This window comes from Sciurus vulgaris (assembly GCF_902686455.1).
Source record: "Sciurus vulgaris genome assembly, chromosome: 17".
Classification (NCBI taxonomy): Eukaryota; Metazoa; Chordata; class Mammalia; order Rodentia; family Sciuridae; genus Sciurus; species Sciurus vulgaris.
Window position 1 is genome coordinate 18,275,436 of NC_136478.1, and position 13,386 is coordinate 18,288,821.

Genomic DNA, 13,386 nt, shown 5'->3' on the forward strand with positions numbered 1-13,386 from the left:
TCTGTGCATAGGGCACATGTCTCTTAAGATGGATACTGTTCATCCCTTCTCTACTCACACACTTTTGGGGAGTTAAAACTTGGAGCAGGATGCACTCAATATCTTGTCATCTTGGGGAACTGAGCTGCACAACCTGGAGCTAAGCACAGGCTGCTTTTGGGCCCCAGCAGGCAGGAATCACACAAGACAGAGTCTTTAGAGCACTTGTTAATCCGTTATGATTTATTAGCTGTACAGCAGTAGATCCTCCTCCCCAGCTTTCAACCCCATTACATATTTTATTACAGGTCTCATGTTGGCGTCCTAAAATAATGAAAAATATCACACAGTACAGCTAAGTACAAAATGCATCAACCTAGAGTCTGATAGCTAACTGATGGCTCTCTTAAAAGCAATATGCAGAAGAAAAAAGTGTTTGAAATCAGTAAGACTGAGGTTCTCTAAAAAACACATTTTAAACGTGACAGTTCATGTGCAAGAATCACTTTTTAGTTGGTTTTGCTTCACATTATTATTATTTATTTTTTTTTTTTGAAGATTCGTTTAAATTACTGACCTAGTGAAATTTTCTGGCCCAGCGTGTCAGGGCTGCTGTGACCCACTCATAATCACCCTTCTGTCTTTTAACAGAGGATTTATAAAACACAACATTCAGCTACAAACAGAATAAAGAAAATGTCAATGGGAAATCATAACTGAAAGCTAATCGTACAAGGTTCAAATGCTGGCTCCATGGGCTGGAAATCACGACCTTCCACATGGGTGTCCATCACTAGTGGCAGCAGTCTGGGTGCTCTTCTGCTACATGATTGTGATCCGTCCTTGTCAACATTTACACACCACCGAGTCCGTGGTAACTTAATTTGCAAGTAATTAAAATGCTGGGTTTTCTTACACTGCACTTCTTTTCAACCTCTTAATTAATGGAAAAGATTAAAATGTAAAAAAAGTTATTTACAAGCTTGACCATACCAGAAACTTTGCCAAGAAAGAGGCAAAGTTTTCGGGACAGAGCCCGATCGTAGCATGCCGTACTACTGGTGTGCAGCTGACTCCCAGCAAAGGGAGTCGGGGAAAAGCAAAAGCAAAAAACAGGTTAAAAGTCTAAGTCCTTCCCAAGTCTGCATTTACAATTAAAAACTCTCTTGGGAAGAAGACCATAGAACTCTGGGAAACCCGTGGCCATTCTGGAGTGGTTTACTAAATCAAGAGAGAGGGTGCAATGTTTCTGTTTCCATCTAAGAAAACTAGTTAGGCATCAACACTGTCCTCAGCACTTCACAGTAAACCCTCAGGGACTCAGAACATTCCATGATTTGCTAACATCAAACAGCAAGTTCTAGTTAAATCACATTTTTCTAACATCATCCTTGAAGTTTTCGTTTTCAGTATGTTTGGTAAAATGGTGTAAAATGATGCTTTTCCCAAAGCCAAAAGAAGAAAGGGAGAAAAATTAAGATTCGGGCCGTTTAAACACAGCCCAGAGGAGTCCTGGTGACGAGCAAGGCCCCGTCATCACCGGTCCATCATGCTGAGGATCATCTCAGGCGTGAGGTCCCCGTTGGGGGCATCTGTGGTGGCTGGCTGGGCCTCCTCTTCCTCCCCCTCCACAGGCTCGGCATCTGGCTCCTTTTTTACTTCAACTATAATGTTCTCAATTGCACCTGTATTCTGGTCTTCAACCTGAATGATGGCTGTTGCTGGTAAAGAAGAGCACAAATAAAACCAATGATACATTAAAGCCCCCAGAGATAACAAGGGTCCTTCAAATGTGACAATGAATGGGAAGGCAGCAGTATAGGAAAGCCCTAGTACTGATAGAGAAAAAGTCAAACAAACAAAAAACCCAGGGATCTAAAATGTGGCCAACAAACAAAATAAAGCCCTGATACCATCAAAAAGCAAAACAAAATTCTTTTTCTTCTTTTTTTTTGTGGTGCTGGGGATTGAACCCAGGGCCTTGTGCATGCAAGGCAAGTACTCTATCAACTGAGCTATGTCCCCAGCCCTCAAAGAACAATTCTGACATTCAACTTCTTATGCTTCCTAAATTACAAATTAAAACTCTTTGCTTTCCTTTATGTCATAAATTGAAACTCCTCCACACCTAGAGTCCTCCCACAAAACATAAGATCTCTAAATCTTCTTATAGATCAAGAGGCCAGTTCTTGAATCGACAGGCTCGAATTTCTTTGGAAAGGCAATTTTGGCATAAAAATTGCTTTATCCTTCCACCCTTTTAAAATTGGGCTCTTTGGGGGCTAGGGATATAGCTCAGTTGGTAGAGTGCCTGCCTCGCATGCCTAAGGCCCTGGGTTCAACCCCCAGCACCACCAAAAAATGTTTTTAAAAAGGTTCTTTTATGTTCATTTCTATACCAAGTCTGCCAGCTGACTGTGACTTTGGTTGTTTTGCAAAACCCACCCACGTTAACAGTACTCATCCTGTGGAACATAAGTATCCTACTCTGGATTTTTTGTCCTTGAATACAGCAGGCCTTCAGAGATTTCCTCAGATGTTCCTCAGTAAAAACTTCTAAAAAATTACTTCCTGAGTGTTCCCAGCGTGACCTTAACTTGTTTTCATGGCTTCGTTCCCATCTCCCCAAGAACACAGACCCCGTCTGGCTCCTCCACATGCTGGGAGATGATGCCAGCCTACTGAGCTGAGGCAAGCAACTTACGCTGGTTCTGTTTGGGCTGGTTAGTTCTGCCAGGGGGACGTCCTCTCCGCTTCTTGGCAGGTGGTGGGGCTGGGGTCACAGGTTGAGGTTCTGGCTCGGGTTCAATTTCTACTGCGGGTTCCTCCTCATCCTCATTATCATCCAGATCTGGCTCAGCATTTTCTTTTCATAAAATCAAGAAGTGAAGGTGGTAGGGTAAGAAAGAGTGGTGGAAGAAAAGAAAACAAACAATTTTACATGTTAAGTCTAATTATTTTTCCTTTAAGAAAAGTCATCTAGGCACAGTGGTACACACCTGTAACCTCTGCAGTTTGGGAGGCTGAGGCAGGAGGATTACAAGTTTGAGGGCAGTCCTAACAATGTGGTGAGAACTTGTCTCAAAATAAAAAAAATGGCTGGGGATGTAGGTCAGTGGTTAAGTACCTCTGGATTCAAATCCCAGTACCTACTCACCCACCCCTACCTCCCCCCCCAAAAAAAGCTTTTACTAGAATTTTTGCAAACAGCATTAATATGGTAAATTGGTACTGTGGCAGCATTAAGCAAATCAAATTTAATACTATTATTCACATTTTGTATGTATTGGATGTTTTACTTTTTCCTTTTAGTTACTGATCTTAGAATACTGAGTTTCAGGTTTGGGGTTGTAGCTCAGCGGCAGAGCATTTGCCTCGTATGCGTGAGGCACTGGGTTCGATTCTCAGTACCACATATAAATAAATAAAAATAAAAATAAAGGTCCATTGATAACTAAAAAAATAAAAAATAAAAAAAACCCACTGAGTTTCAAAATTTTTTTAGTTATTTTTAATTTTTATTTAATTAATTATTTTTAGAAACTCAGTCCCTAAGTTTCAAATTCTTGAACTCTATGTATCAGTTACATAGCAGAACCACAAGATAGCATTTAATAAAACAAAAGTTCCCTTTGCTATACAAGGATAAAGCTGATCACAAAGTCTGAGATGGACTCTTAGAAATGAGGTTCTGTTTATCTTTGGGCAAGTTTCTGTGCATGCATGTGTACACACACATACACACAAAGGAGAAAAGAAAAAGTCTTGATGCACTGAGAGGTCCTAATTACTTGAAGTAGCAAGAGCTCATTTGTAATTATTACTAATTTTTTTTAATTTATTTATTTTGTAGTTGTAGATGGATAGCATGCCTTTATTTGTTTATTTTTATGTGGTGCTGAGGATCCAACCCAGTGCCTCACACATGCTAGGTAAGCACTGTGCCACTGAGCTACAGCCCCTACCCCCTAATTTTTATTTTTTAAAGTTAAGTTTTAAACTTCTTTTTTATTTAAAATTTTTTATTTTAGTTGTAGATGGACACAATACTTTTAATTAATTTATTTATTTTTACGTGGTCTTAAAGATCGAACCCAGTGTCTCCCACATGCTAGGCAAGTGCTCTGCCTACCACTGAGTTATATCCCCAGTCCTTGAAATTAATTCTTAGTTGTAGCAGACTCAATGAGTCCTTCTTAAAATCCCCTTAGTCTTTAATGCCAAAACTATCTATCCTTGGTTAAAAATAAGTGATGTATAAAAAAGGAGGGAGTTGCTACAAAGAAAATACTGACAAGGAGCCAGATAATATGGCTTTGACTCTCAGGATCTGTTACTGGATGTGTGACAACTGACCCTCCATATCCTTGGGTTGTCTCTACAGCATTCCCAATCCACTAAATAGTGATCTGAGGATTAAAAGGATCAAAACAACACATGTATGGCCCAGTAACTTACTTCCTACAATAAACAAAGATTTTTTTTTCAGTTGCAGATGAACACAATACCTTTATTCATTTAATTTTAATGTGGTGCTAAGGATTGAACCCAGAGCCTCACATATGCTAGGCAAGCCCTCTACCACTGAGCCACAACCCCAGTCTTAAACAAAGCTGTTATTTATACTACATATCAAATTTTCAAAGTCCCCTTTATCCATTTAGGCTTCCTTACTTCACTTATTAAGAGGTATCACCTCCATTTTATAGAAAAGGTGAGAAACTAAGTGATTTTCAAGGCTCATCTAAAACCACAGTAGGTAGAATGCAAACCTCTGATCTCTGTTTGGGGCTGCTCTGCTTGCCCATACCTGCAGGCAGCCAAAGAACACTTGTTGCCCCTTGCTCATTACTGTGGCACAAAGTGTGTACTGCCTGTTTTCCTTCAAAATGTACACTAGTTTTCTCTGGAACAATATGTTTAAATTCAGAGATCTGTGGGTAAATGCCTAATCTGATCCTTTAGGAAATGAAATACTAAGTGAAGATGTGGGGAACACACTGATAGGTGGCAGTGTGTCAAGAACAAGCTGCTTTCCTGTTGAACTTATTCTAGTCCTCAATTGCCTAAGTTGGCCAAATGCCTAGAACACTAAACAAATTCAGTCAGAATTGGGGAGAAAAGCACACAAAAAAGGTTAATAGGATCAAAGGCTTATTGGCTTGGAGAGATTTTTAGCAAAAAGTCTTGAAAATAGCAGCAGACTCTGGTCAATCACTGTAGATGACCAAGAGGGAGAAATATTGTGTGGCCTTTGTCAGAAATGGCATGTAGTTCACACTGACTTTCCTGTTCAAGGGGACCTAAAGAGACACTAGATACAAGGCCCAAAATTAACTCGATGCTCTACTGAATAGCAGCACAGAAGACAGAAAAAAATGTAGAACTCTATAAGAAACCATGTCTAATCTCTTCAGCCTAAAGATGCTTCTGACAATGTGCAATTATGAATGAGGTGGTACCAGAAGAAAGAAGGATGAGGGAAAGAGTCTACAGGAGCAGAAGATTCTGCAACTAAGAGCAACCACAGGGATCCCAAAGCTCAATGCTACCACAGTCATCGGGAATATTTAGGATTTTCTGACATTTCCTTGATGCCTCCCAACGATTTCCTGAAATAATTTCTTATTCAAACAAAGGGATGCCTCAAAGACTTGAAGTAAAAAATAACACCCTATATACATAGATGATTACACAAACGGTGTGCCTCTACATCATGTACAACCAGAGAAATGAAAAGCTGTACTCCATTTGTGTACGATGAATCAAAATACATTTTGCTGTCATGTATAAATAGAACAAACAATGAAAAAAAAATTGAGCAAACCGATGTTTTAAAGGAGGCATGCACTCAAAACCCAGAGACTTGACTGCTTAAGACAGATTCATCTTTATATTTTCTGGCAGTGCTGGTGATTGAATCCAGGGCCTCATGAATTCTAGGCAAGAACTCTAGCTCTGAGCTAGTTATACTCTAGCCTTAAAACAGACTTTCTATTAAAAAGGTTGGAGGTATAGCTGAGTGGTAAAGCACCTGCCTAGCATGTGCGAGGCCCTGCACTCAATCTTTAAAACTACACAAACACACATTAAAAGCAAGAAATTATTTTTGTGTTTAATAGATTAATATTATCCCAGAAAATGTTCTGAGAAGTAGAGGGCCTTGTTAAAATATACAAAATTAACAAATTTTAAAAACTTAGTGCTGTCATAGAAAAAGTTTACAATAAAACCAATCAAGTGGGGCTGGGTTCATGGCTCAGTGGTAGAGTGCTTGCCTATAGCATGGCAGGTGTGAGTCACTGCGTTTGATTCTCAGCACTGAATATAAATAAGATGAAGGTTCACTGACAACTAAAAAAAAAAATTAAAAAACAAAACACAACAACAATAAAGTGGGCTGGGATTAGCACCTGCCTCATACGTGAGGCACTGGGTTCGAGGCACCACATATAAATAAATAAAAAATAAAAGTCCATCGACAACTTAAAAACAAAATTCAAAACAACAACAACAAAAACAAAAAACTGGGCTGGGGTTGTGGCTCAGTGGTGGAGTGCTCATCTAGCACACATAAAGCCCTGGGTTTGATCCTCAGCACCACATAAAAATAAAATAAAGGTCTATCTACAACTAAAACAAAATATATAAAAAATATATAGTAAAACAAAGCAAAACAAAAAAATAACAGTGTCTGAAGTTTTCAAGTAAGGTTCAGTTTTTTCCCTCCAAAATTGTGAGAGTGGTAGATCTCTTACCCAACATGCATGGGGGTCCTGGGTTCAATTACTAGCACAGAAAATAAAATAATCAAAGGAAGTAACAGTGATTTGCTCACCTCTTTATTCTACCATATGCACACATACATCTATTGGAAACTGGGCTCCAAACTCTGCCATATGTAACCAAATCAAGAAATTAACCACTTACCACTATCAGAGGAATCTTCTTTTTTAGAGCGCATCTTTCTTTTTCTTCCACGTTTACTTTTCTTTGTTTCTCCTCCATTTTCTCCTTCTACACCATCTGGACCAGCACAATTATCAGCATGTCTTGCCATGGTATTCTGACAAAAGGAACAAACTTTCTTTTACACTACTAAAAAAACACTAAGAACAGACTGGAAGCTCTCTTTATTTGGTACTAGGGACTGAATGCAGGGGAGCATATCCACTGAGCCACATCCCCAGATCTTTTCATTTTATTTTGAGAGACAGGGTCTCACTCAGTTGCTGAGGCTGGCTTTGAACTTGAGATCCTTCTGCCTCCACACCATAGTCACTGGGATTAAAGGTATGCGCCACTACGCTCAGCTCTCTTTAATTTAATAAACTCAAAATTTGGGAAATCCATACTGCTCCTGAAATTTCTCCATCTTCTTCTTCTTCTTCTCCATCTTCTCATGTCCCAAGCACACTTCCCCCATTCAGGTGAAGGAGATTCAAAAAGAGAGAAAAAAGAGGACAGAACCCCCTTCAATAGAAAAGGCTGGATCCTTAGGGGAGGTTCAGCAGCCTGCAGACAGGGACAGGGAATAATCAGACCAGTTCCTGGTCTTGTACAGACCTGGCCAACACAACCCTAAGGGAAGACCCAACAGCAAGGACCCAGGCTAGCTAAAAGTGGGTTGGGGCAGGTTTACACCACAAGACCATTCAAACACATTGAGTCCCCATCAGTGGAAGGGTTCACACAAGGACAGAGAACCTTAAGATAGGGATGACTGCTCTTTTCAAATGATGGAGCATCTCTACATTTATAACCTCTATGGAGAACATTACATTGCTTTGGGAGATCAAGAATGCACAATTAAGAACTAGGAAGGGAAAGTGATGTTTTGACCCTTACCCGACGTGTAAATGTTTTCCCGCACTTAGAACAGACAAAGGCCGCAGGGACAAAGTTGGGGTCATGATAACGCTTGAAGTGCATGTCGAGGAGCTGTTTCTGCCGAAATGTCTTGTCGCAGTGGCTGCAGGCATAGGGCTTCTCCCCCGTGTGGGTACGCTTGTGCATGATCATGTGCCTCTCCTGAAACAAGTGGCATAGGGAAAAGTCTCAGAGCCTGGCATGGGGCTCTCACTTCAGCTGCTGCCTTTATGCACGTGGCTGATAGTCAAGGGGCTAACTAAACACTGCTTGCCAAGATGATATAGGTATCTTTACTGGGGTGCGAAACTGCTTCCAAAATTCTTACAGGGAGAAAGCCTGCTAGGCTGCTTCTCCAGTGTGCTCATAATCATCAGATCCAAGGAACAGATTCTTTCCCTCTTGACTCTTGGATTAAACTCCCACACCATTCAGAGAGAAGGCAGTAGTCTGTCCTAGAAAGAGGTAAGCTGTGACTGAACAAAACGTCAGCTGGAGACCCAGATAAAATTGACAAGGAGCATGACCTTTCATTTTGGTGACTTTCCTCAGAAACCACATTTAGAAAATACTATCCAGTAGATATCATACTAGGTACACAAAAGCACTCTGATAATGCCTGACATGGATGAAACATCAATTGCTTTCTACCTATGATGGTCCTTACCTGTCTACAAGCATAATCACACTGGTCACACTTAAAGCGTTTCTCATTCTTGTGTGATTTCTGGTGCTGGATGAGGGCATAGCGCTCGTGAAATACAGCATCACAGTAACGGCATTTCTTGCCTTGCTCAATATAGGAATGCTGCTTTCTCAAGTGGACACCTGAAAGCAAAACACAAAACCAAGTCCAACTTGTGAAAACACAAATGTGTACTGCAGTAAGTTTAATACCATGTTTCTTATACGACTTAAAAAATTTCAGAGGCTGCGGATATAGCTCAGTGGTAAAGCATCTGCCTAGCATGCATGAGGCTCTGGGTTCAATCCCTAGCACCACACACACAAAAAAGGACAAGACTAATAACAGATAAGGGAAAGAACAAGTTAGGACTGTCCAAACAGGTTAAGTAGAAGATGGCAGCTTGGACAAGGAGGATTGTAATGGATATGGAAGGGGAAGAAGTGATAAAGAGATTCAGTAAGAGTAGTCAATAAGATTTAGTGACTGAATGTGGAGTGCAGGTGTCAGGGATGACCTCCAGGATTTTGGCTTGGAAAACTAAGTAGGTGGTAGGGCCATTTACTGAGATAAAGAATAGTGGAAAAGAATGAAGACCAATCTTTAATGTCCCCCACCAATGTCTGTTGTGATAGGGGAGGTATAGGCCAGTGTTAGACCTTTAGTTTTATACATGTTGAAAATGAAATGTCATTGATATCAAATTAGGGATGGGGAGGTTGTGTAAGTCTAACTCAAAGGAAAGATCTGGAGTAGGAACATAAACTTAGGGGGAGGGGGGAAAAACAAACCTCCTTTGGTCTTGGGAGAAACTTATTCAATAGCTCCTAGAAAATTAAGGGCCTCATAAGGGCTTGTTATGTTTGACTTGTTCCATAGGTTCTAGAGGTATCATGTAAGTAAAAAAAGATGTCCAAGGTATTTACTTGTACCATCAAAGTGAATGATTTTAAAAAACAGAATGACCCAGATAGTGGCCTAATGGTTTGTAAGTGTTTTCCATGAAAGATTACTGGTTTAGATTTGAGTTCCTGTGTGACAAAAACCAGTAAAACCCTTTTTTCTACCTGTGGACAGTACCTCTTAAATCTTCCTAACAAAGTCCTTAATAGTGGAATACAATAAACACGTGACCTGTGAATCTTTGGTGAAGCACAAAACCTCTACTTTAAACTCATGGTTTTATCTTAAAAATGTGCGACAGTTTGCATTTTGGTCAACATAGTCATATTAATATAAAAATGTATTAAGATACCAGCTAAACTGAATAACTTTCCTTAAAACCTTTTCAGTAAAACCAGTGCTGCAGAAAGATAGGCCATTTATGCAGCCAGTAGATATGTTGCTGCTAAGGCTTGGGTACTTAGATATATATCCCAGTGTGAGCAACAGCCCAAGAGGACTAGAGAACTTAAGTCACCTTTGTCACTCATAAACTGTCATATAGCTTTGGTAAAGACACCTCCCTGGTTCTCAAGCTCATCACCTATAAAGGCAGAATAAGACATGCCACGTTTACCTCATGTGGTTGTGAAGATCAAATAAGCAAAAAAGTAAAAGAATAAAGTAAAAATTCTAAACTATAACACTGTAATTAAGTGCAAAACTATAAGAGGGTTGGGAATGTAGCTTAGTGGTAGAGCACTCAAGTGTAGGTTGGGAGATATCATAAATGATGTTCAAGGAGCAGCTCACTTGGAGAGAACAGTCTGGGCAATATTTTAATTTCTTTTATTGAGATGTGATCTTGCTATGTTGTCCAGGCTGACCTAGAATTCTTGGGCTCAAGTGATCTTCCTGCCTCAGCTTTCTGAGTAGCTGAGACTACAGGCACAAGCCACCATGCCAATCAGCTCTATATTTCTTTTTTCTTTTTTGGGGGTAATAGGGATTGAATCCAGGGGTGCTTTACCACTGAGCCGCATCCCCAGCTCTCTTTATTTTTTAATGATACAACTAAGTTGTTTAGGGCCTTGCTATATTGCAGAGGCTGGCCTTGATCTTGGGATCCTCCTGAATCACTGGAATTACAGGTGTGCGTGCCACCACACCCAGCTTCTACATTTCTTTTTGAAATTAGAAAAGCAGCTGAGCGTGGTGGTATACATCTGTAATTCCAGCAGCTCGGGAAGCTGAGGCAGGAGCATTGTGAGTTCAAAGCCAGTCTTAGCAATTTAGCAAGACCCTGTCTCAAAATATAAAAAAGGGCTGGGGATATGGCTCAGTGGGTTCAATAAATAAATAAAATATTAAATAAACAAAATAAGTAAAACAAAGGGAGAAATCTAGGTGATCTTATTTTAAAATATGGGTCACACTAAAATCTGTTATTGAAAAATAAGTTTTTATTTCTTTGGCGGGGGTGGGGGAGTCTTGGGGATTGAACTCAGGGATGCTCTACCATTGAGTTATATCCCCAGTCCTTATTTTGAGACACGGTCTCATTAAATTGCTTTGGCTGGCCTTGAACTTGTGATTCAGTCTCAGCCTCCCGAGTTGCTAGGATTACAGGAGTGGGCCATAATGTCTGAATTTAAACTCTACTTCTATGCAAACTCTAGGTTATCTACTCACCAGAATAGTTACCAACAAAGCAGTTCAATTACTTAAGAAGCAGACAGGTGCGGTGGCGCATGCCTGAAATCCCAGAGGCTGGGGAGGCTAAGGCAGGAGGATCGAGAGTTCAAAGTCAGCCTCAGTAAAATCGAGGCGCTAAGCAACTCAGTGAGACCTTGTCTCTAAATAAAACACAAAATAGAGCTGGGGATGTGGCTCAGTGGTCTGAATGCCCCTGAGTTCAATCCCTGGTTATGCCCCACAAAACAACAACAACAACAACAACAACAACAACAACAACAACAACTAACCATTACATAAACTACAAATGCTCTGAAAAATCTGAAATGGCTCAATCTTACTTTGAATCATAATATGTCACTTCCCTACTTGGGGAAAGAAAGCTACTAATTCAAGGTATACTCTTTCTTCTCATTAGTTTCCATCAATTATGATCTATATTCAGGACAGAATCTTATAGCTTCACTGCAGGAAAAGAAAGAAATGTAACAAAAGAAAAATAGCAGCTAAGCAATGCCTTTCAATAAATGGCAGGGCCACATATAAAAAAAACATTTTTAAGAGTTAGAAGGTAAAGTTATTTATGGTCTTCATCTTTTTATGAAATCATTCAAAATATATTTTTATTTGCCTGTAGTAAATTTACTTACCCAGATCACTTTTTCGGGCTATGACAGTGTCACAGTGGGGACAGTGAAATTTGGCCACATTTTCTGTGTGCTTCTGTAAGATGTGCATCTTCATGGTACCACTCTGGGTAAACCGAGCATGACAAATATAACATTCATAAGGTTTTTCTCCTTAAAAGGAAATACAGAATGAACAAATTAAATGAATAAATACTATGATTTAGTTGGAGGATAACTGAAGTGGCTGATATGCTGGGCCACAGAATACGCAGGTCTTTTTTGGAAGGCTGAAGCTCAGTGCCAGCACCTACCTCGTGCTTTCTTCAGAGATGACAAACAAATCCTAAACTGCTGAAGGCTGCCTCTGCCCAGCTCTGCTATGGAATTCTTCACATTAGGAAGAAAGTAGCAATGCTTACCTTTGGGGGCAATTAGGCAGAGGAGCTACAACTTTTCCTTTTTAGAAAAAGACAGTACTTTGGAAGATTGAATATGTTAGATTATATATCCAGACTTTTAAAGTAAAAACTCTAGATCTTCTTCTCTCTCAAAAGTACTATTTCCATGTTGTAGGAAGACTCAAGCTGAACAAAACAACATCTACTCTACTGTATTTTTTGGAATAATAATTCAGAGGATATGCCAGAGGCTTTGTTAGCAGTCTTCCATTCAAATAGGAAATGGGGCCATGTGGTAGTTCACAGGATCACACAGGAGTGACTGAAAAAGCAGCTCATTAATAACAAGAAAGGGAGAAGTCCTACCTGAATGGGTTCTCATGTGCCTTTTCAGCTTGTATGTGTCCCTGCTGGCATAACTGCACAAACTGCACTGGAACGGACGCTCTCCAGTATGAGAGCGAATATGACGTTTTAATTTGCTGACCTGAAACACGAAAGCAACCGAACTACTTACACTTCTGTTAACAGATTATAACATGAGCACTTTTGGTTAAGAACAAAAGCTTCATTTTGGGTTCTGAATTTAAGGAAGGGAGTAAATGGAAAGGGGCATACATAAGTCAAGAACGATCACCTATACTTGTTTAAGCTAAATGACAGGTACAAGGGGCAGTAGTATGCTCTTCCATATATATCTCCCTTCTGCTACTGTTCCAGGTCCTTGTGTATAGTACACAAGTACTCTACCTCTAAGTTACATCCCTAGTCCTTCCCTTTACTTCTATATGTGTGAAACTTTCCCTAATAATCTTTAAATAATTCATGTCTATTTATGGGTAGATTTTCTCCAAAATTCAAATCCAATTGTGTGATTTAATTTCCCCTTCCACATCAGGAGCATTTTGCATTTCCTAGCCAAGCTGGGCTCTAGGAGCATCTAATTTCTCTTCTTCATCACTTGCTATGCTTCAAGTCTCCTACTGGGTACTCTATCCCCCCAAAAAAAAAAAAAAAAAAAAAAAAAACTACTGTAATCATGTTACACACAAAATTTTCACACTTGGTAAGTGGTCAAATAACTCTACTAGCAGCATTACTGAATTGTTTGCTCTTTTTTTTTTGGGTGGCGCTAGGGATTAAATCAAGGACCCAAGGCGTGATAAACAAGAGCTCTATCACCAGGCATGGTGGTGGACACCTGTAATTCCAGCAGCGGCTCAGAGGCTGAGGCAGGAGGATCATGAGT

General features: G+C 39.9%; 1 protein-coding gene across 4 annotated transcripts in view; it reads right to left on the minus strand.

Moving 5' to 3' along the window:
- Window positions 1-201: 201 nt before the first annotated feature.
- The window catches only part of CTCF (CCCTC-binding factor), a 47,955-nt gene continuing 34,770 nt past the window's right edge, over window positions 202-13,386 (minus strand). For all 4 annotated transcript variants that reach the window (XM_079118292.1, XM_079118291.1, XM_079118294.1 and 1 more), the window contains 7 exons: window positions 12,504-12,624; window positions 11,761-11,910; window positions 8,516-8,676; window positions 7,828-8,010; window positions 6,910-7,045; window positions 2,684-2,845; window positions 202-1,700 (listed from right to left, as the gene is read on the minus strand). In XM_079118292.1, coding sequence (XP_078974418.1) covers window positions 1,516-1,700; window positions 2,684-2,845; window positions 6,910-7,045; window positions 7,828-8,010; window positions 8,516-8,676; window positions 11,761-11,910; window positions 12,504-12,624 — 1,098 coding nt within the window. In that variant the 3' untranslated portion in view covers window positions 202-1,515. The remainder of the gene's footprint in view (window positions 1,701-2,683; window positions 2,846-6,909; window positions 7,046-7,827; window positions 8,011-8,515; window positions 8,677-11,760; window positions 11,911-12,503; window positions 12,625-13,386) is intronic.